This window comes from Helianthus annuus, chromosome 14 (assembly GCF_002127325.2).
Source record: "Helianthus annuus cultivar XRQ/B chromosome 14, HanXRQr2.0-SUNRISE, whole genome shotgun sequence".
NCBI classification, from domain to species: Eukaryota; Viridiplantae; Streptophyta; class Magnoliopsida; order Asterales; family Asteraceae; genus Helianthus; species Helianthus annuus.
The window spans coordinates 152,162,717-152,188,253 of NC_035446.2; the positions used below are offsets into that span (position 1 = coordinate 152,162,717).

At 36.8% G+C, this 25,537-nt stretch overlaps 1 protein-coding gene and 1 pseudogene across 1 annotated transcript; one reads left to right on the plus strand and one right to left on the minus strand.

The window, feature by feature from the left end:
- Window positions 1–6,441: 6,441 nt before the first annotated feature.
- Window positions 6,442–12,345, minus strand: LOC110904382 (annotated as a pseudogene).
- Window positions 12,346–18,472: 6,127 nt separating this feature from the next.
- On the plus strand, window positions 18,473–20,248 carry LOC110904383 (cation/calcium exchanger 1). The gene has a single exon (XM_022150239.2). The coding sequence runs from the start codon at window positions 18,571–18,573 to the stop codon at window positions 20,161–20,163; it is 1,593 nt and encodes a 530-aa protein (XP_022005931.1). The 5' UTR covers window positions 18,473–18,570; the 3' UTR covers window positions 20,164–20,248.
- Window positions 20,249–25,537: the final 5,289 nt, after the last annotated feature.

The window sequence follows — 25,537 nt, forward strand, 5'->3', positions numbered from 1 at the left end:
TGAAAGAAACGCGAAACCATGAAGTCTAGGGGTATGTTGGTCAATTATTTATAGTTGAAATGCATGCAAAATGAAAGACCGAAAACATCCAGCCAAGCTGGAACGTAACCTACGGTGGACCTTGGGTAGCATATGGTTGAAGAGAAAAAAAGAAACAGAAAGTTGAAACCGTAACCTACGGTAATAACCGTAGGCTACGGTTGGAATTACTCTCAATCTTATTAATCAGAAAATAACTCAAAACTGATTACAGGCTTTCAAACCATAACTCGGTTTCTCTCTAGTCTCTTCTCTCTTGTCTCTTAATAATGTCTAACCCTACCTTGGTTTATATAGGCTAACCCTAACTTGGTGACCAAGACATTACCAAATATAATCCTAACTTGGTGACCAAGACATTACCAAATATAATTATAATGTAATTAGGAAACTTAACCAATTATGACCAACTTGTCAACATTGATCCCTTAAGTTCACCGACTTGTGACTTGAACTCCTTTGTCACCCTTTTGCCATCACCGGCTTGTGATGAGTCGGGAATTACCGCCAACAATCACCCCCTTAATTTCCGACTCGAAATAGGTAGGCTCCAACATGTCTTCTTTGTCTTGATTCTCATAGAACACATCATGATCTTTAGCTGTGTTTTTCGGCTCCTTCCTAGCTCGAACATTCTTGCGACCTTGTACTCGACTAGTCCTTCCACGACTCGTCCTTTGATCATAAGAACTCGCATCACCATTGACTCGGCTGCGACCTTGAGCAAACATCCGCTTTCTTGGATCATTAAATGTACCTCCTTGGGTTTGAATCTCTTGCTTAACCTTTTCTTTGAATTCTTGAACATTTTTCTTTGGACTTTGAATTTTGGGTTTCTTCATTAAACTTGGATCTTTGAGAAGATTCTGACTCGTACTTGCTGTATCATCTTTCAGTTCAACTCTCTGTAGATCCCTACCCGCAAAATTCTTTATTCCAATCATGTTAGCTTGTGTACCGGGACTTGCTATCTTGAGGTTGATCTTGTACAAACGGTTCTTGGTCCTTGTCACCTTCATCATAAGCTTTCCTGTATCATCATGAATGGTTAGCAAATCACGTTTCATGTGAATGTCGCATCCACCTTCCGTTGCTTGACCAAGACTTATGATATTGCTTTGCAAACTCGGTATGTAGTAAACATCGGTTAACAGACGCTTCTCCCCCGTTTTCCCTTCAAGTAATACCGATCCCTTTCCCCGTATATCAATACAAGATCCATCTCCAAACTTCACCTTTCCCGTAACTCGTTCATTAAGTTCAAAGAAATAAGCTCGATTACCCGTCATGTGATTCGATGCTCCGTTGTCGAGATACCAAGTGTCTTTCTCCATTGGCTCAGTCTCGAAACGCTTTGGATTCACCCATTCTTCATTTAGAAAAACCGTTTCTTGATCACATCTCATCATGAATAATGATGGATCAAAATCATCGTTTTTAGCTAAGTTAGCTTCATCTTGTTTCTTCATACGATCCGGACATCCTGACGCGAAGTGACCAAATTTATCACAACGGTAACACTGAACCTGTGATCTATCTTTCCTTCCTTTTTGACGATCATTGGTTCTTCTTTGACCCGTTTGCTTTGACCCATGATCTTGACCATCTCGGCTTTGACTTCCATCTTGGTCCTCATCATCCCGGTCTTGACGTCTGCCTCGATAACTTGAACCACCTCGCCCACGCCCCCGTGTATTTTCATAGGATTTGGATTTCGAGGATGACTCGCCATTGGCAAACATTAGATTACCTTGATTTTCTGCTAAAGACTCGATACCCTTAATCTTGTCTTCGAACGTCTTCAGTCTACCGATCGCTTCCTGAAACGTCATGGCCTTCAAATCTGCAAATTGTTCAATTGAAGCTACAACTGGAACATACTTTGATGGAACAGAGCCTAATAACTTTCTGGTAAGCTTTCTGTTTTCATAGGTGGTTCCCAAACTGGCCGCCTTGGTAACCAACTGACTTATCCTGCCCGCGAAAGAATCAACTGTCTCTGTTTCTTTCATCTTCAAGGATTCGAACTCATGTTCCAGTTGCTCAAGCTTTTCCTCTCGAACCCGTTCAACCCCAACATAACGTGTCTTCAATGATTCCCATATTTCCTTTGCAGTCTGAAACTGAGCTACCTGAAACACGAGCTCTTCGGGTATTGCCTGAAGTAGAAGTGCAACTGCCATGTCATCCTTCTTGGCATCTACCTCCTTTTCGCCTGGTTCTAAAGCTTGCTGTATTCCATGAACCTTGAATACTGCCTTGATACGAATCGCCTAGATGTTGTAATTTGTTTCGGTTAACATTGGACACTGTAAAGTTGTGGTACTTTGATCCTTAATCACAACCGGTGGTGGTCTGTTCCCGTCCGTCATTGATTTCTGAACAACTTTTCAGAAACGAATGCGTTTTGCTCACAGAAACCCGGTCACGAATACCTCTCGAAAAACCCGGATAAAAAAATCTTGAATTAAACCCACTTGTTCAATTCAAATCAACAGTGAACCTAAACTTGTTCAACTGAAATTAACACAACTTTGTATTCTCTCTTTATTGAGTTTCGATACAACCCAAATAAAATCACAAACTTATATTTTGTTTATTCTTGTTCTTAGTTCACCAGCAACAAAATAAAATTAAACTCCTTTTTTCTTCTTCTTGAATATCTTGTTAGATCCCAAAAAGAATTAAGGTACTTTTTTGACTTATTGTTTATTATTATAAAGAGACTGTTACAAAAGACACTAACCCGTAAAACGATTTTCGCCAGTGAATTTCGTGACCAATTTCCGGACCAATGATACACCAAAAGAAATTAAATCAAACTTGTAACACAAGAACCAATCTGTATTATTCCTTGTTCAATCATGAAAGAACCGGCAACGATAACGCGAATGGCTACGGTGATAACGATTGAACCCGGCTTAGTTCAATCCGAAAACACAACGGCAACGGCGATGTCTTCTTCCGGTGACGACGTCTTCTTCCGACGACAACGACTTCGATTATGGTTCTTGAACTCGGCTCTAATACCAATTCAAGTCCCAATCGAATAATCAAACACAAGAACAAGAACGAATGGAATAACTCTCCAAGAACTTTTATTATAACCAAGAAAATATAACTCAAAAAACTTGATTACAATAACTTATAAAACCATAACTCGGTTTATTTTCTCTTGACTCTTATCTTAATAATGTCTAACCCTACCTTGGTTTATATAGGCTAACCCTAACTTGGTGACCAAGACATTACCAAATATAATCCTAACTTGGTGACCAAGACATTACCAAATATAATTATAATGTAATTAGGAAACTTAACCAATTATGACCAACTTGTCAACATTGATCCCTCAAGTTCACCGACTTGTGACTTGAACTCCTTTGTCACCCTTTTGCCATCACCGGCTTGTGATGAGTCGGGAATTACCGCCAACAAAGTGAAAATCCCATTAACATTTTTCTAACATAAGATATACTTGCTAGACAATTTACCTGCAATCTAGAAACTATTATCTCATCTTTGTCTGACAACTTTTGTGCTTATATCTTATCTAATATTATTTTGCCTAATATTATATTTCCCAACACTCGGTATTTTAGATAAAAATAACTTGTAAGGGTGGACGGAGCGATTTTCCCAACATCGGGGACTCACGGGCAGGTGAGGGAACACCGCCCTATGTGTTGCGAGGGTGTGCCATAACTTTCTTGAGCGCAATGTTTTCAGAACCGGACTGGAGGTCGACCCGGTCGCCTTACGGGGACCGGTCCGACCGGATTTAAGACCCGGATTAAATGTTAAGATATATATTTATAATATTATTTTAATTTAGAATTAATAACATTTAGTTAATGTAAATGTATAATATTAATTTTAGTTTTATTTTAATAAAGTAAAATGTCAAGTTCAAATGAAGACCTATTTTTACTTTTTCAGACTTGTTCACCAAACCCTATTCAAACAATAGTTCTTTCTCTTTCTCCTTCATTTACACAACGAACCAACAGCTGCAACTCCAATTTTATTCTCTCAAATTTCATTTTCTTCTCTCAAGCTTCATTGGAACAACTACATCCCACATCTCATTTTTATCCACCGACAAGGACGAACGGCGCATACCAGTCGCTGGAGTTAAAGACCGTCGCCGCACCACCTCACTGGTCGGAATACTCTACAGTCTACACATTCTACTTTCTTTTCTTTTAACCTTATATACTACTGAAGTGATTTATTCCATTATTTTATTTAAAAAAATAACCTGATCGGCCCGACCCTACGCGACCCGCCGGCCCGACCGCCGGCCCGATCTCCGGCCTGATGTTGGAACGGTTTTATGGCCTGAACTGGCCCGGATGAAGCCCCGGATCCCGGCCGGACTGGTCCGACTGGCCGACCCGGTCCGGTTTTCAAAACATTGCTTGAGCGGTTGGCTTTCCCTAAGATCTCCCTTTCACATTTCAACAAAATTAACGATTTTTGAACAATCCGGTTTCCATCTCGGTTCGGTAAAAATATGGAGACGGGTGAAATCGAGCGATAAAGAAAACAATAACAAACAAGAAAGATATATGAATAATGGGTCGAAAAATAGAATATTTCATTGATTGGACAAGAACAAATACAAGATAATCATCCACCCCGGGTGAGCTCCCCCGGGCTGGTAGCTACAAATGCACGCCTTACAAGTGAAGTCTAGTATTCTATTTATAGTCCCTGAGCCTTGTCCTCCAAGCAAGTCGCCCCTTGCTTGGAGAACCACTAAAGTCGCTAAAACGCACGACTAAAATCACCACGCTATACAAACAATAATGCCGCTGAACTAATGACGTCGTAATTGATAACATCATTCTCCATATCCATTTTGACCCAACAAATAACTGTCCATCTTTAATTTAACCAATCAAAACTTGAAAACAAAGCAAAATCTATTTTTGTTACAATTGTTAGACCATGGGGTATGGTGGGGCGGGAGTTTGGGGCATGGGTTGACACGTAGAGTTCGAGCCTCCCCGCTGGTGAGTGACGTGTCCGTGGGGTATGGCGGGGCGTAGCTAGCCCGGCATGGCTTGGCCAGATGTATTAAAATAAAAAAAAAATCTAAACATGGCCCGCTATGCCCTAGCCAACAAGCCAATAAGAGCCGGTCACATGGGATCGCTAGCATACCCCACGCCCGGCCTTAAACTCGTGCCCAAGGGGCCACGCCCAAACCCAAGCCCACCCGGGGTGGTGACTTGGGCGTTTCTCTCCAACCCACGCCCCATACCCCATAGTCTTATACAAAGAACAGGCAATGAGAAGCGGGAACTCAAATCTAGAGGAAAATTGAGGTGGCATGCATTGATTGGTGCTTTAAAACTTCTAAAACTACGTGTAGATATAAAATATTAGAGCATCACCAATAGGTGATTTTTCAGTGTTTTTCAATGCCTATGTGGCATATTTGCATGTTTTTTCTATTGTGATGTTTGTTTTTCATACCCATTTTTTGGGTGATGTATGTCTACAAAAACAAGAAAAAACGGATGGATGGTGGGTCCATTGGCAGGCAAGTGGGGTTGGGTATTAATTTAAAAAAAGTGGTGATGATTTGTTAATGGTTTTAGGTTTTCTTATTGGGTGGGTTTAGGTGTTTTTAAAGAATTGGTGTTTTTATGAAGTGGCGGCTGACGTGGCACATTTTTATGTGTTTTTAGGCTTCCTTATTGGTGATGCTCTTATTAGTTTATATTTATACTACTAGGATTAAGTGAACAAGACACTTAAGTTTAATACTTGGACCAGCGTTTTAAAGGAAAAAACCACCGATTAGAGGAGGTAGTAACTAATAAGGTTATCTGTGAATCAGACAGACGGTTCAGCTGGTTTGGAAACCCGACAACAAACACAAAGATTTCATTCCAGCTGTTCATGGCCGTAGCAATTGATCGCAAATTGTATAAAGAGTAAACTGCCAAAATGGTCTACGAGGTTTGGTTACTTTTGTCACTTTAGTCCAAATCTCAAACCTTTTAAATCTGGGTCTCTGTGGTTTCAATTTTGTTGTCATTTTCATATAAAAACAAAATTTGGTCAGATTTTTCAGTTAACATCCGGTTCTTTTATCTTTTTCCTCCCTTTTAATGAAAGACAAAATGGTACTTTAACGTTTTATTATAACAAATAAAAAAAAATTAAAACTGATGTTCATTAATAAAACGTTAAAAGACCATGTTGCCCTTCATTAAAAGGGAGGAAAATGACAACAAAATTGAAACCATAGGGACCCAGATTCAAAAGGTTTGAGTTTTAGACTAAAGTGGCAAAAGTGACCAAACCTCAAGGATCATTTTGGCAGTTTACTCTTGTATAAAATTAACTGAAAACAGATCTGGGTCCTTGTTTTTAGTCAAATGCATGAAACTAAAAAAGCAATAACAACATTTCACGTAGCAGTTTGATTCAATCTAGCAGCAAACACCCTTAAATCACTACTATTAACTAGTCAAAAACGTGCTCCTGTAACTATATTTTTCTGTACAGAAAGCGCCAAAAGTTGATGCAAGTTCATCCTCATCTTTCAAATTTACAATGCAGCGTCAGCTGGTCTTTATAACTACTATATTTTTCTTTGACTGGCCTCCAGAAGAGTAATCAAATTACTTACATTGTAGAATCATAAGGAACTGAATAAAAGTTAGTTTGGCAGTCCCAGTTGCTGTTTCCAAATTCCAACTGCTGATGAAACATACTGAACTCCTGCCAATAATTAAGTTTTATCGACATGTTATTATTTAACTGGAGAGTGCTTTTGCTCTTTCTGAAATCGATGATTTATATACCTCGTATCCTTTTGGAGCAGAGCAGGTCATCATCCCCTATTCCACCATACACTTTATGTCAAAACAGATCATATTTACTTTTTTACCCCCATGTTCCTTCAACCAACTTGAGCCTCTCCATTAACTAGTGCACCTCCACTGTCACTAGATGCATAGGTATCAGGTTTGCTGCTGCTCGTTTTTGACTCATTTTTTCGGGGGCCTACATATCTCTTGGTAAACGTACCTTCAGGGCTTATATCCACATCACCCTTTGGTGTGCTTGATCTTTGTCTAGATTTACTTTTGTCTTTGGACACACCAGCTGTACGCTGATTTTCATTAGGTTTATCAGTACCCTGATCTGGAAGCAGTGCTTTTCGGCTTAATCGAAGTTGTCCTTTCTCATTGATCTGTAAATTACAATGAAAACAAAACTCTGAATAACTACCAAAAAACTGAAACAAGTCCCTTTTTGTTAAAGATAATGAAAAGTTAGGCATACAAGGAAAGAACTTCAAACCTCAATTAGTTTAACATCAACAAGGTCTCCAACCTTGAAAGCCTGAAACAAATCAACAAAAATAACCATGAACTGATTGAAAGAATACAAGACGATAAGTTCGATAACAAATGTGTTAACACTTGCATCTTCTGGTTTTGACAACCGATCTGGACAACTCACTGATGTGACAGAGCCCCTGAAATGGAGCTCAAATTGTAAGTTCCCACGTATAAGAAAACATGTTCATAATACATATATTAAACTAATGGCACACAAAAATGCGGTTTAAACATAAGGTAATGATTGGTACGTGGGATAGAAGCTATACCTCTCGGCCTGGAACTATCTCAACAAAAACTCCATACGGAACAATAGATGTAATTTTACAATTCCTATCACAAAACATCACAGAATCCAATGAGAATTAATATTGTATATATATAAACCACACTATAAAATAAATTATTTGACAAAAAATCAGAAGGAAGTAGTACTTTCACATAAAAAGAATATTACCTGTATATATCACCAACAATTGGAACCATTGTCAAGTTACTAATAATCGCTTTAGTCTTTTCTAAGCTTGCCAAATCTCTTGACGTTATTTTGACCTGAAATAGTCAATGCCACATGTGAGACTACAAGAACAACAGCATAAAAAAGATGGCATATTTAGCTTACCGTTCCATTATCTTGAGTTTCAATAGATTCCACACCACACCAGTCTCTTCAATAATACTCTTGACCTTTTTACCCCCAGAACCAATAATTTTGTTAACTTTATCAGATTTAACCTACAACAGTTGTTTAAGAAAATATGAATAATACAGATATTTATATCCCATGTCATGTTGGAACAAACGGGATGAGAGATGACAACTAACCTTCATAACAACAATAAGTGGAGCGTACTTAGAAAGCTGCTTTGATGGGGGAGGTGAGCATTTTAACATCTCAGCTGGAAATACAAAACGTGTAATTATACGTGAAAAATGGTAATAATAATTCAAATATATTGATATTATGAGTTAGAAATTTACCAAGAATACATTTTCGCCCTTCCTTTGCTTGCAATAAAGCATGCTTCATTGTTGACAATGTAATTCCTGCTACCTACAATGTAGAAAGGAATATAATTCAGATATAAAACCATCCATATCCACCATACTTGTTGACAATAAAGAAAACACAGAAAGATAGCATACATAACCTTTATATCCATCTGGAATGCCGTTACCCCATCATCATTCCCAGCAACCTGTATATTTAAAAGTCAGTAATGTTTTATATATTGTTGATAAAACCAGCGTTCCAAAACATGATGGATGAACCCCTCAAAAACGTGTTTAGAAGGACCTAAGTAGCTTCTTTTAAATACTTACCTTAAAGTCCATATCTCCAGAAGCATCCTCGGAGCCAGTGATGTCAGATAAAATAAGTGCGGTCCCGTCTCCCCCAAATTCCTTTGTGTCGAGAACCATGCCCATTGCTATACCCGCAATAGAGTTCTTTAGTGGTACTCCAGCGTCTTCTAACGCAAGGCATCCCCCGCAAACTGATGCCATACTATCACATCCCATAGAATAGAAAATGAAAAAAAAAAGACTTGAAAACAGTTTTCTTAATTAAACCTAAATAACTGACACACCTTGAAGATCCATTACTTTCGGTTATGGTGCTCTCAACACGTATAGTATACAGAAATTCATCTTCAGAAGGCAAAATCGGTTCTAGGGCTCTTTCTGCAAGTGTACCATGACCGATTTCTCTTCTACTTGGTGCTCCAATTCGCCCTACTTCCCCAACACATGATGGTGGGAATGAATACTGTATAATCAACAAAAGATTTCTAGTCAGCAAAGTAATTGGAAAATAACTGAAAATTTCATAAACGGGCCTTAAACTCAAACACGGTCACGCCTGAAGATAGAACCTTTTCACATCTTCTACACCAGCAAGGTTATCTATTCTTTGCGCCATCTGTTTATCACCAAGGGTAACTACTGCCAACGACTGTAACACTTAGAACATCATACTATTATTTTAAGTTCATTCGCATCTGCAAAATACTTTAACTAAAATATTTATTCTATGATATCTAAAGTCATATAAAGCTAATTGTAATATTTGAAATACAAACCTGTGTTTCCCCACGTGTGAAAAAGAGCACTTCCATGTGCTCTAGGAAGTAACCCACATTCTGCATCAATAACACGTATCTCGTCCAAAGTTCTTCCATCACTTCTTTTCCCTCCCTTAATAAAATTTTCCATAAAAATAGAAAAAAAAAAAAAAGAAACTTCCATGAAGGCATTATTAAGTATCGAAAGATGAAAGTGGTGTCTATCCCATCTATGTTTTAGGCGGTTTCTTAATAGCAGGTGTTCGTAGGCATACCTCAACTATTCGTTACCGCAGGTATTTGGAAGTAACACTTTTGAACACCAATTTCACATCTACATCAGAGTAAAACTGCATGGTAAAGAAGAAAAATCATTAACAGACATTCCCAACCACGTGTAATTATGAATTTCGTGAAAGTGATACACTAGCAAAAGAAAAAGGAATAAATCAAGATGATAAACATACACCTATACGGCTTGACTAACAACTGTAAGAATATGAACAGATTTATCACATTGAACCATTCAGCAACCTCAGATGTTGGGTCTTTTATCTCAAACCAATTACTTAGGGAATGGGTTGTTTATCGTAAAAAGATGTCACATGGATTAAATAATTAAAAAACACAAAGAAGAGGGCAATAATGATACCGTGGGAACTGTTTTTTTTAAAACTGGCTTTATGTGAACATCGCCTTCATCAACTAGACCATCAACAACAAATTCTTCCTCCTCATCTTCGTCCTCCAACATATCTGGAGTTATTGCAGCATTAACGCAAGTTTCACCTTTGTTTACATAACCCTCCTCAGTAAGTATACTCAAAACTTTTTCCTCTAATAAAGACAGTGCTTTTCTTCAGGAAGAAAGTCACAGTAACCCTAAAATACATAAACACAAAATACTAGTGTCAACACTGAGTATCAGCTTCAAACATAATAGTGTACTAACAACTAAAGAAGCATGGTTACAACCTCTATCATTAATATCCCGGTTTCTGAGCCTGCTAACAATAGATCTAGTTTTGAATTTTCCATCTCCACGGTTGTTGGATTCACAACAAACTTATCACTGATCAAACCGATTCGAACTCCTGCTATTGTGTTTGTAGTTGGTACTTCTGATAGAGCTCTGTTAGGTACATAATGTAGCAGCGATAACTGTAATTAGGTAGCTGAAATCAAAATAACCTATGATGCCATCTAATAGCAAAAATGCGTAAGTTGTTGATGGATCTTACACCGCAATTCCAGCTGCTGTTACAGCCAGAGAATCTGGGGAGTGCAATCCATCATAGCTCATAACCTGCACATGAATTATTGAGTTCCAACAAGAATTAACAGAAGGTTTGAATAAACTTGTACAGCGTCAAATAATCAGCTACAAGCTTTGGAAGCAGCTTAAGCTAGCTGCATGACATATGAAAAAGAAGCATGCTACGAAAACTGATACTTGAATGTATGCAAAGTACATACCCATGATAGTATTTGAGTTTCATGGTAGAAGCCCTTGAGCATGGTTGGCCGCAATGGCCTATCAATTAATCTACAAATAAGCACCTGTATTACAATAATAAATATCCCTCAGAACTCTGATATTCATCAACGTGTGAGCGTGATGTGGTATTGAAGAAGCTAATACCATAATGAAGATTGTAATGTAGATTACACAATTAACTACACTTACATACAATTTCAGTAGGTTCAACACAAAAAAATAGAAAATAACGACCTCGATATATCAGTTGCTTTACCACGAAATACATTTTATTCAGAAAGTAGACTCACGAAAAACACTAACCCCAAACAGGGTAGCAACTACTGAAAGAAGCCAAGTCAGATACCATTCTTGGTACGAAAAATAAAAGAATAACACTTTCTGTTTTTTGTTTACATTTCGATGCAACTTTAAACAGAAATGCATATTTTTGTTTAACAAGAAACCCGAAATGCATTTAGCCACACTTTATATATCCTTCATAACAATACCTCATGGTCCTTTGTCCTTTCCTCCAGCTTAAAAAAACCTCCACTGTAAAATAAGAATCAAGAATCAAAATGCATGCATAGTATTACAACCATAAACACTACCTTTTATGCAACACTAAAAAAGCAAACAAGCATGACACTTGCCTAGTTCTACCAGCTGCCGAAAAGTGCTCTTGATAATTTACAGACATAGGGAAAAAGTCAGAAGGCTCACTTGGAACTTCAGATAAACAAACAGATGTGTAGACAATCTGCATAAATAAAACAATCCACTCTTCAACACATTATTCTAATCAATCACATAAATTAGGATAAAAATATCATAAATTTGCTTTTGTATAAATATTCATGACTTACAGTTTCTCCATCTCTTACAACAACAGATCCACTAGCTTGTCTTCCTATTTGACCAGTCTCCACTATAATCTGTTAAACACATATATTGTTATAGAATTATAAAATGATTTATTGATTTTGAAACCCTATGCATATAATAACTAACTTAAAATTATAACTGAAATGGCTGACTTACGTGTCTGTCTCCAACGGGGATTTTAACCGTGTGGAGGTTAGGAAAAAACGGTCTAGGATCCTTTTCCGAGGCTGTGGCACCGTCAGAATCGCCATTTAGGGCCCTAATTTTGAAGGAATATGAGGATATTCTTTTGGATAGAAGTAAAGTAGATAGAGAAGGAAGAAAATGAGGTTTTGCAACGGGCAGGTAGGGTTTATTGTTGTGTCTACTGGTTGTTACTTGTTGAATGTGCGAAGTGAGAAGAAGGACCGCCATGGAAGCTGCTGCTGCTGCTGCTGTTTGGTAGCATTTCGATAACGGAGGAGAGTGGGGTGGTGGTGGTGGTGGTGGTGATGGTGATGGTTATGGAGTCGGAGATTCTATCCGTTAGTTTTGCTGACTGGCTGGCGCGCGATATTTGCAGTGGGCTTCTAAGCCCGGCCCAATCAAGAAATCAATAGAATGGTTGTTGACCCTTTTGATTTGGGCCTCATGGTAATGGCTTTCATATTGGGCTTAAACCAGTTATTTACAGTTAGTCGTATAACGTATTTATACACTTTTCTTGCACCCTCTCAATTTCTCATGACTTTTATCTTGGGCTTCAAATCTTCAACCAGTTGTACCTATAAGTTGCAACTTTATGATAGCTAGTTTTAGGACTTGTGCAACTAACCTTATGATAACTAGTATTTAGGAACCGTGTTTTGCGGCAGAACGTTAAACCACGCATGCCCAACGTATATCGAATATTTGGTGACTAGTTTGTAAAAGATGAAAAGTGTAGGGCTAAAAGTAAACAAATAATAATAAAAATCGTTGAATCACGCACACGGGTTGCAACGTGTTAACTCGCAAAAATTTGCCTGATACGTAAAACATAAAAAAATAACTAAGTCGACGTAGGACTCACACGTTGCGACTGAGCCGTTAAACAATAAAAAAATTGTGACCATAAACTCTTTTGACAACCGTGTAAAGGTTTAAAAGGATAAGGGTTAAAATGTAAAAAAATCAATGAAAAGTATAAGGGTTAAACATGGAAGGTTTAAAAGTATAAGGGTTAAAAAGAAAAAAAAAGGGGTTAAACATGGAAGGTTGAAAAGTTAAAGGGTTAAAAACAAAAGAAGATTGAATAGTGCTTTTGTGAGAGAAAATATATTTGTAAATTAATATATAGTTAATAATTAATTAATAATAGCTAAAATAAATTACTTGTCACAGGAATGATTTTTTTACGTGTCTATCATAACAGTAAGATACTAGAGGCTCATACTTGAAACGAAAACTAATTGTTAAAAGCATAGGTGTCTATTTTTTTTTTTTTTTTTTTGTAAAGTTGTAATAGATAGTGGATCGATGTTGTAACTCGTGTAATAGATAGTTGATAGTTGTTAATTGAACAGTTGAGCTAGGTCATAATGACCTTAGAGCATTCACATCCAAGGCATCATATTCTTAGTGTGGTGTTTTTAAAATATAAAAAGTATAAAAAGTGGTTGTGAGTGGAGGAGAGAGAAAATGTTACTGTTCATCTGTATATTTAGGGGGACACTGTTCACCCACTATAATTTTTTAATATATATCGAAAGTGGTTGTCAGTGAAGGAGAGAGAAAAATGTAATGATAAATGTATAAAATATCATTTAATTGAAAAGGAGAGAGAAAAAGTATTTATTTTTAGTAGAAATATATTGATATAGGAGTTGTTTTTTAGTGGAATGTATATATAATTTTAGGGGGTTGGATATGAATGCTCTTAGCTTGGTTTTGGCATTATTCTCTGTCTCTTGATTCTCTCTCTAAATTTAAGCTATCATTGGTATCGCTATCATAGACTTGAGCGTCTGGAGGTTACCATACGGTTCCCGGAATCGGGACATATTATAACGAGTTTTTTTACATGTTGCAACATCAAAAAGACTGGAAAAAAGTTGAAACTTGTACAAGTCTTTAATCGGGCAACAGCCGGAAATGTAGCAACGAAAGTGTTTTAATCAGAGTTGGTAAATAAAACATTTAATGTGTATAGGTAAAATGAGTAATAAAGTTCTACTACCCAAACTTTACAACATGAATTAAAGACCTCCTGATGAGTATCGTCACTCATGCAAGTACAAATGACCTTTCTCATGAAAGAAAATATTCAATGTGAAATGGTTTTCAGGTAACCTTTCCAAAATGGAAAAAAGGTTCAAGGGAAGAAACTTCTCAGAAATTTCACACGATTTAAATTTGCAAATGCATTAGACTAGAAGGTATGGGGGCCGGCTTGGCCCGGCTTGGCCCGGCGCCGGACCCCCACACCGCCCCCCTCTTCCGGCTTCCGTCACAAACGGCGACCCACAGCCGGGTCCGCCGTGCCTCCTTCTTCCTTTTCCTCTCACATATACCTATACATATATACATATATATACATAAAGGGGTTCATCCCCCACCCCCCTAGGTCCATCCCCTCCAAGCCACTCCTACGTGGCGCCTATGTGGCGGCTCATCCCCTCCAAGCCCATCCAAACCATACCTTCTAGTCTTAGTTACTATTGTTTTTACAGGGCCTATGTTTTCTTTTTCTTTGTTTTTTTTTTAAAGTAACACACAAAAGTTACTTTTTTTACAAATGCTGGTGTAGGTTATAAATTTAGTGATGTTTCTGTAAGAAAAGACATTAGCTAGCTATTTTATTTTTATGAAAGCAAGGTTTAATATTTTACTTTTACTATATATTTCCTTTTGTTTTACGTTGTCATACTTCCTAAATCAATTAATTTTGCTTAACTGTGTTTGTTACGGACTTTGCATGTGCTTCAAAGTCTTAATTTGTGATATAAGAAAAATATATATAACAGTGTTCGCCTCATCACAATAGACAAAAATAGAGTATTCCAGTATTATGTGCCCGATATTAAATCTTAACTTTCCTTTTGAAAATGAGTATTCACATGTAAAAAGTTGAGTCATTCTGTTAGGGGCATGACAACTTTTGAATTATTAAGTGCTGAACCAGTAAAAGGTCTAAATCATTAAGTACTGAACCAATAAAAGATTTAAACCATTAAGAATCAGTGTAATGCTTAATCGTTCAGAGACAAATGTCTGACCAATTGAGATTAGAGGTCTTAACCATTCAGACTCAGTATAATGGTTAACCATTCAGAGACAAATGTCTGAATCATTCAGACATTTGCTCGCGAAACAAACAGTCTGAACCATTAAGTGCTGAACCGGTAAAAAGTTTGAACCATTAAGAGCCTCATTAAGAGGTAAACAAACAGCCGCTTAATGTGATTGTTGTAGTGACAAGAAAACATATTGTCGCATGTCATGCTCTGTTTATAGACCATGGTATGATCTTTGGGATAATGTGTGGTTAAGATACACCTTTTGTTTGGACATGTCATCATCTTAGTAGACTATAGTGTCAAAATACATTAATGTTTGTTATGACTAATGATCATCTTAACTATCAAAACTTCACTATTTACACATAACATCTTCTTCTAGCCATGGACCATATAGTCTCTTTCACAAAACATAATGACACAAAACTAAACTTTGCTTTTCAATAATATCCCAAACAAAACGTTTGGTATATACACATTTTTAAAATACCGTTTTGAGGTGCCTATTTTTATGGACATTTCGGTATAAGTTTTAATTAAGAATGTGTTTTACTTTAAATCATTCGATATAGGGCTGTTTATTTTTATCCAAAATCCGAAACCTAACTCGAATTCAAAGCCATCTGAACCTGAATTAGCGAACACCCGAAAAACCCGAACCCGAGAAACCTTGAACCCGGCCAACCCGAACTTTAAATGGTTCGTTATCGCGTCACTTTTTCCCGGCCAAAAACCCGAACAACCCGACCCGAAAAACCCGAAACCCGAAAACCCCTGAAATTTTATTGTTTTTTTTTTTATAGAAGTGTTTTGGTTTTGAGTCTTTAATATATGGAACATTAAGTTTTTGGACTTTTAAATATTATATTAGCATATTGTCAAATAATGTTTGAACTATGAAGATATTTTTAAAGTAGTAATATGAATTTTAATGCTATTTTTGTAAAAAAAAATTATATTATTATCATTTTACTTCTAGGGTTGAGTTATAATACAAAGTATTTAAAAATAAAAAGGGTAAGAAGCCACCAGATAGTGACAAGTGTCATAGAAGGAATTAAATGAAAATGGTAATTTTGTCTACAATAGGAAAGAGAATATGCACATGCAAGTCACATGTTATTCCCCCCCCCCCCCCCAATTTTTAAACGTTCGTAACTTTTTTATACATCATTTGTTTTTAAAAAAAAAATTATACCATAAAATCGAGCGTTTTTTATCTTTAATATGAGTACCATATTGTTATATTTTTCAAAAAAAAAATTAAAAAAACTCAGTTGCATATTACACAATGGACATGATGTAAAACACAATGTAAAGTAGATCAAAAACACAATCAATGGCAACAAATAAAGACACAATGGACAACATAGTAAAACACAATGACCATAACGTATAACACAATGGCGATAACATATAATACAATAAGTATCAGACTAAATAAAAACACAATTGATAACAACAGACAAAAGACACAATTAATGACAGCAGATAAAAGACACAATGGAGAGCAGATGAAGACACAATGGAAAACAAACTAAAAACACAATACACAACAAACTAAAACACAATGAACAAAGATAATAAAAAAATTGAACAAATTATTAAAACACAATGGACAACATATTAAAACACAATAAATAACATATTAAACACAATGACCTGAACTAATAACACAATTTATAGAAAACCCAGATATAACACCATCTTCATTGTGTCATATATTGTGTTATAGGTTCTTATAAAACCGCAATGGATAGAACCCAAATTAACATTGTGTTACAGGTTTTGATACTAACACAATGGACATGATGTAAAACACAATGTAAAGTAGATAAAAAACACAATCAATGACAACAAATAAAGATACAACGGACAACATACTAAAACACAATGACCATAACGTATAACACAATGACGATAACATATAACACAATAAGTATCAGACTAAATAAAAACACAATTGATGACAACAGATAAAAGACACAATTAATGACAATAGATAAAAGACACAATGGAGAGCAGATGAAGACACAATGGAAAACAAACTAAAAACACAATACACAATACACAACAAACTAAAACACAATGAACAAAGATAATAAAAAATTGAACAAATTATTAAAACAAAATGGACAGCATATTATAACACAATGAATAACATATTAAACACAATGATCTGAACTAATAACACAATTTATAGAAAACACAGATATAACACCATCTAACCAACTGGGGTGTCCCAGTTGGCCAGTCCCACCTCTACTCTTCACAGAGACCCGGGTTCGAGTCCAGGCAGGGGGTATTCTGCCACCTTCTTCCCAGAGGGAAACGGACTCAGCTCGGGATGGGGTATTCACCGCCAGGCAGCATTGGGACGTTGCTAGCTTGTGGAGTGGGATCACTCCAGCGGCCGGGAGGTCCGTGCAATAACCCCCCCCCCCCCCAGATATAACACCATCTTCATTGTGTCATTTATTGTGTTATAGGTTCTTATAAAAACCACAATGGATAGAACCCAAATTAATATTGTGTTATAGGTTTTGATAATAACACAATGTATAGAAACTCTACTGACCAAAACCCAGCTAAAAGACACAATGACCTGGACCTTTAACATTGTGTTATAGGTTTTGATAAAACGCTCGTTATTATTGTGAATTTTTTTTTAAAAATATGTCATATGAAAAAGTTATGGACATTTTAAATCGATAGGGGAATTGGCATGTGCCTTGCATGTGGAAAGAGAAAATCCATAAATATAGGATTCCCTTTATGCCCTTCTATTATCTTCTTTTCCCTACAACTAATCTCAACCCTTCAAATCTAAGATCAATGGACTAGAATTCTTCTTACCCTTCTTATTTATTTTATCCTTTGTATTTGATCCTAACCCATACTGCTAAACTCGAAAACCAAACAATCCGACTCGAACTAACCTGAACCCGAATAACCTAAACCCGACTAACCCGAACTTTAAATGGGTTGGTTATCGGGTCGATTTTTTTCCAGATAAAAAACTGAACAGCCTCACCCGAAAAACCTGAAACTCGAAGAAAAAACCCGATGGACACCCTTAGTTCTATATAGAGTATTTTTCCGGTATCATAGGTTGGAGCGAATGTCCGTGTCGAACCAATACTGTAACTAACCTAAACGTTTCCAACCAAACAACATCAGCACCACTATCAGAATTATCGAAACTGGTATCGATTTTATGGGTTTTGATCGACGTCAAACACGTGCCAATATCTTTGTAGGCAATCGGTGTAAAAGACGTGTAATTAATTTTTTCGTATATAGTTACTTTATTTTATGGGTTTCCTCTTTCAGTCTTTGTAGCGAGTATAGGCAGCGTAACAAACATAACAGAATAAATACCAACCGAATTCCTATAAATATTTGTCATCAACCCTTCATCGTCCCCATAAATACACACAACCCTCTGCTCCAACACCTTCAAATCTCTCCACTCTCCAATGGCAGTTACCATTACCACCTGCAACCTCACCATCTTCCTCATCACATCCTTCTTCCTCACACCCTCCGCAACTCCCACAACCACCACCACTTGCACCACCTGCACATACATCAAAACTCACTCAAATTGCCACCCAAAAGGCTACATAAACTACCTCCAAATCTTCTACTGCAACTTACACAAACATCCCAAATTAGGCTTCCTTCTTCTCCTCGTATGGCTAGCAATCCTCTTCTACATATTAACCAACACCGCCTCCGATTACTTCTGCCCCGCCGTTGACCACCTCTCTAAAACATTAAACCTCTCCCCTGCTATCGCCGGAACTACTCTTCTTCCGTTAGGTAACGGCGCACCGGACGTTTTCGCCACCATTATCTCCTTCACCGCCGCCGGAGATGGCGGCGACATCGGCCTCAACACAATTCTCGGTGGGGCAATTTTTGTTTCAACTATTGTTGTCGGAATTCTCAGCTTGTTAATCTCGTACCGTCGCAAAACTGTCATTGTTGATAAACCTAATTTCATCAGAGACGTTGTGTTTCTTATATTTTCTCTCTCGAATCTTCTTGTGGTCGTTATTATTGGTAGAATTAACTTGTGGGCATCAATTGTTTTCGCTTCTGCTTACGTTGTTTACATATGTTTGGTTTCGTATATGCATTTTGTCAGCATGAAGAAACAGAGTGTTGTTTCAACTGATGTTCATGATCATGGTTCCATGCTGCCGTTACTTGTACGTTCTGCAGATAAAGTTGTACCCAAGAAACAAAGTGTTGTCATGTGGGTTTTGTTTGTTATTGGGTTGCCACTTTATTTGCCAAGAAGGGTTACAATACCAATGGTTACTAAAGAAAAATGGTGCAAGCCATTTGGTGTGGTTTCAATGGGCTTAAGCCCAATTATGCTAGCTCTTATTTTGAACTCACAAAACAAAATGGGTTCAAAAGCTGGTGTGGTGGTGTGGTTTATTGCATTAGTGATTGGGATTGCTTTAGGGAGTTGTACATTTGCTTTTACAAGTAGTACGATTGCACCACAAAAGTGTTTGTTGCTTTGGTATGCAAGTGGGTTTTTGATGAGTGTCACATGGACATACATCACTGCTGAGGAGTTGGTCTCTTTGTTGCAGTCACTAGGGACTATTGTTGGGATCAGCCCTTCAGTTTTAGGGCTTACTGTACTAGCTTGGGGCAACTCACTTGGTGACTTGGCGACGAATGTTGCTATGGCAATGCAAGACGGGCCCAATGGAGCCCGGATTGCTATAGCAGGTTGTTATGCTGGACCTGTGTTTAATATTTTTGTTGGGCTAGGGTTTTCGTTTGTAATTGCGTGTTGGTTGGATTATCCGGCATCATATGTGGTGCCGGAGAACCCTTATTTGTGTGAAACCATTGGTTTCTTGATTGGGGGTTTATTATGGGCTCTTGTGGTGTTGCCCAACAGGGAAATGCGGCTCGACCGAACATTGGGAGGTGGTCTTTTAGCTATCTATTTTTGTTTCCTGTTCGTTAAGATTGCTAGGGTTATTGGATTGATCGACGTTTCTAAGTCCAACTCAATTGAATCCTTACAAGCAGTAATGTGATGTTTTTTTTTCATTTGGCAACAATCTTGGAAACCATCACCCTTGTATGTTTGTATCTTTATTGTAAAAGCTCCATTTAACATAATTTATTCTTAAAAAAATGTGATTAATGATGTATATGTAAAAATAGATTGTTTTAGACTAAAAGGAGTCATGAGGGCAAGGGCAAAGCCCCCACCCTGCTACGCAGGCGTCACGTGAACCATGTGGGCTTAGTCCTCCACATCAAAAAATGCAAGGGGTGCCCCCAAAAATCAAGTTGGTCAAAGAAATAAATGGAGGCAAAGCAAGGGGAGATCTTGACATTAAAATGGGCAACGCCCTCTCCAAACTTAAGGTGGGCGTGGAGGGGCACCCACCTGCCCCTCACAACGCTTCACTCCGTGTAGTCTTTTACGTTGGTGTTACAAAGATTGGGTCTTTGTTATCTCAAATAGTAAATTCAGGGGACTCAATTGAACAAAGTTGAATTGTTATTTAATCTTTCACATTAGATTTTCTAGGTTGTTTATTTCTACAAGTAAAAAGACATAATAAAAAGGACACACATCACACGTTCTATTGATTTGGTGACATGATATCCATTACTCTTTATACATCAAGTTTCACTATTAAAACAACAAAATTAACCAAACATTTAGTTAGGCTCTTTTGTTTTGTTAAATGAGATGTCTGTGAAGCCTACTATGTGTGACAAGAAAACTGTTTGATGTCAAATTGTACACCTCTAGTCACCTGTTTGGCTAAACTCCACGTCTCTATTTGTCACTCATTAATTTGAGGTGGCCTTATATCACTGTCAAAGATTTTGTCATCTCCAACATATATGTGAAGATGATATTGATAGATGAGGGTATTTCGATTCCGGATGCAAATATTCCATGTGTTAGGCATATATGTCAATCTCATTCCCTTTTTATATTGTTACTATTACAACTTGTTACCTTTTTTGTGTTAGTATATTAAAAACGGGTTAAGTACATAACTACAAAAGGGTTGTGTTGCAACTTGTAACAACAATCTAGCAAGTGAGTCTTGAGAAATAACAACTATATGAGTGGGCACTTGCAATCTGATGTCCAAATTTTGAAAAAAAAAAAAAATTGATACAAACATAGAATGTTCAAATAAAAATAAAAATGCGGGAAGGGCATACATTGGCAGTGTGGTCTCCCCCTAAGACTGGGATTTCTAAGATGAAAAGTGTTAAACTTGTTAGAAGGGGGGTGTGAGTTTCGGGACTACGGTCAAGTCGAAATAATATCGATTGGGAGACGAAATGATAAGCCAAGCTAGGCCAGGTGTTATACCCATCTTGCAGCTTGAGATATGCCTTGTTGGCGTGCGAGTTGCGACCCCGAGCTACTCGTGATTGGCTCGGTTAAAAGCTCGAACGAGCCCCAGCCCGAGAGCTCATTTCGTTATCGAGTCCGAGCTCGAGCCTGAAATACAAAGCTCACTTAGGCTCGCGAGCCTAAACGAGCCCAAACAAAATTTTAGTTTTTTTTTATATATAATGATAATGGTAATGATGATACATTGGCAAGCCAAGCTCGAGCCGAGCTTTGACACATTTAAGCGAGCTTGAGCCGAGTTTTAGCTCATTTGAGTTTTGTTCTTCAAATAGCTCGAACCGAGTCGAGCTCGAGCTCAAATAAGTAGGCTCGAACTGAGTCGGGCTCAGGCTCAGCCTGGCTCGTTTACACTCATAGCCACGAAGTAGGTTGGATTTAAATAAAATATTACTTTTCTAGAAATATCAATAACTTGACCCTTTTTGGAAAACGCAACGTTAACACATGACAAACATATTAGAGAGAATAAAAAGTTTCAAAAGGAAAAAAATACAAAAGAAAGGCCTAACAAAATCAAAACATTGAAAGGCCTAACAAGTGGGCTTCTAAAACCCGACCCAATGATTATACAATGGGCTATTGGGCTTTATACATGTTGGATCTAAAGTTAGGCTCATGTCGTAGACACTTTTTGAACCATAACTGATCAAAAAATGTAAACTCACCCAAGCCATAACAAACTTAAAATACAAACATTCATACCCTTTATCGTACAACACTCGCGAATCAATCATAGTATGCTTACTACGCTTATTCTTCAGCAATCAAGGTCTTAATTTTGATACATAAGATGGTTAGGTAAGTGCCTCGATTTTCCCATCATTACTTGTGATTAATTTTATGTACTATGTACAATTATACAAGTGAATTATATTATTAACTAGATTATTAGACCCGTGTACTACACGGGTTTAACGATATAAATTTTTAAATTTTTTAATTTTATATTCTCTTCATAAATTTACATAAGTTATTTTTTTACCAAAGATAATGCAATAGTTGGTCATGTGTAAAAACTCATTCTTTTAGAAACAAACCAACTTTACATAGAAATTGTCATATACTTTTATTTATCGTCATGGCAAAACATAGGGCGAGAGCAAACTGCCTCTTTTCAATATAAACGGAATCCTTCTATCTGGCGGTATTAAACTAAATCTAGGGATAAACGTTCACGTGCTAGTATTACTTCCGCGTAATATGAGTGCCTCAATAAACTGATCACCCAATGATAGGACCTGTAGTCGAGTTCCATTACATAAACCATTCTTTCAATCAATATTTCTTGATAACGCCACTGGAACACTGACCTTTGTTAATTATCAATAGTTTGGCAAGCCTAAAAAAATAACGCCATTTAGGACACCTGGTGAGTATAAACTTGCAGCAAAATTATTATGAATATATTCTATCCTTAAACCCGTTTATTATACGGGTCTAATAACATTAAAAGTGTTTTCAAAGCGTGGCAGTAAACTAGTTTTCAAATTCAACATGGAAGTAAACCGGTTTTCAAATATCAGATTAACCTATTCTTTACCTTTTTTTTATTATTATAATATAAAACAATAATTTATTTAATAGATGTTTTAAACATATAGTAAAAAAATCCTTTTAAAGAATAAGAAGGTGTTGTCACATTGACATTATTTGAAATTGTTTATTATAAGTAGAATTTTTACCAATAACTAACTATATATTTTAGACAAGTCAAAGTAAATAATCAATATCTAAGTAAACAATAAAATATTTATTAGTATTAAGTTGTTAAGGAATTTTTTATTGTTTTGTATTAATTATTAATTAATTAATAATAATAATTATGGTTAATTGAAGAAGAGAATGTCATTTGGCATTAAGTAGGCTCTTGTTTTAGTATGAGAATGCCATGTGACATTATCTATACCTTTTTATTAGTATTAGATTATGAAATGAATTTGCAATCATATACATACATATACTTGGTAATTCGATTTCTTTTTTCCACAAAAAAAGATATGTGCATATAAGGCAAAAGGCAGGTAGTGAATGCAGGGTTGATCCAATATTTTTGGAGGCATTAAGCAATCTGTAAAGGCGGGACCTTTTGAATTGGTATAAGAAACACGTCGGTTCTACTTTCTACCTTCCAAGTCTCAATCGCAAACACAATATCAAAATTCAAATATTCAAAGTATTAATTAGGGATTTAGGCAAACGATAATTGAATGAGTCGGAATATATAGAGATTCTTATAAAAATAATTTTTAACCAACCTGCATTATCCTTGTGACACCACTATTTTCTCCTAATTTCGCCTCTAATTGCTCCCCGATCGGCAACGCCATTGAGCGGAATGAGCATGTGTGACGTTACAGTTAGCGAGAATGACGAGGTCGGCCTAAATTAAATACGAATTGCATATAATTGTTCCCCGATCGGCAACGCCATTGAGCGGAATGAGCATGTGTGACGTTACAGTTAGCGAGAATGACGAGGTCGGCCTAAATTAAATACGAATTGCATATTGTTTTGAGTTTAACTTGGGCCTCTTTTATTTTAAAATTGGTTTTGTAGTTGGGCTTTCCTATAAATATAGTTTTTATTTTGTTTATTTGGGCTTGATACTCTAATACATATATAAGCTATATAAAGATTTTTAAAATTTTGATGCCTCTATTTTTTGGATGCCCTAGGCCGTTGCCTAGATTTAAAAACCTTTAGGTACGGTCCTGCGTGCAAGCGTTGATATATATATATATATATATATATATAGCCCGGTTAACGTACAAGAGCCCTTATCCTACATTACATACGTGATCATCCCAGCCGTACGATCTGGTGCGAATTCAATCTTCAACATGCGTTTTTGTCAGACAAAACATGCGAATTTGAATTTCATACCATGCGATTTCATCAAACTTTCCAACATGCGATTTCATCAACTCTTTTTTATAACATGCGATTTCACAAGCATGTACGCTCGTACGAAAGCCCTATTGTACATTACACTTTTCTCTCTCTCTCTCTCTATATATATATATATATATATATGTATATATATAGCATGTAATATGGGTATTAATCAAAATTTTCATTCATTCTTCACCTTTTTATCAAATAACATGTATCGTGTCTAATGGTGAGATGGGTGTTCCTCTCATATACCTTAGATTCTACCAATCCTACACTGTCACTTCATTTATACCATCAACTACACTAAAATCACTTAATTACTAGCAACATTTCAATCTAGTACCCTTTTTAACTTTTTTTAGAATATAAATGTAAAACCCCAGTGTTTCGAAAGTGAAAGTCAAAGTCAAGATTGAAGTCAAAGGAAGAAAAGATCGCTAATGGTGATCTGTCACTCCTTGCTCAATCCCCGTTTTGACTTCTTTGACTGTATTAGTCTACTTTATGTTTTTACGTTAGTTGTATTATGTGGAGTAATTAGCTAAAATGGAAGTAATCGAAGTACATTTCTCAATACGAATCGCTTTACGACTGTGAATAATAGGAAGTAACAATGCGATAAAGTCAATTAAACGCTAATCGAACTAATCTAATCATCATCGAACTCGAAACTCGAATTACGCAATGTTGGTTGTTACTATACGTGTTATGTGTTGCTTGTGCATGTTTACTTTATGTTTTGTGTGGTAATCAATCGAATCGAAATCGAAACTCAATCGAACTCAACCGAAATCGAATTACGATAATTGGTGGCGAAAAGACAGCGCGAAATATAGATGCTTGTATGTTAGATATAGTAGTTGGGGTTAAAAGTAATTTGAATAGGAAACTCTATTGTATTCTCATCAATCGCAATCAAAATCGAAATATCAAAAAAAAAATCGTCGCACCGAACACTCAAATCAGGCAGCTGAACGATCAGGCTACCAGCCGATCGAACAGCCAGCCGATCGGACTGCTGTCCGATCGGATAGGCTGTCCGATCGTGCTGACCGACCGATCGGCCAGCCTTTACCTCTTTTGGCATCCTATAAATACCCCTGTCATTGTTAAACTTTCTACTT

Coding starts and splice junctions, on each gene's coding strand:
- LOC110904383 (XM_022150239.2), top strand. CDS start 18,571: ATGGCAGTTACCATTACCACCTGCAACCTCACCATCTTCCTCATCACA.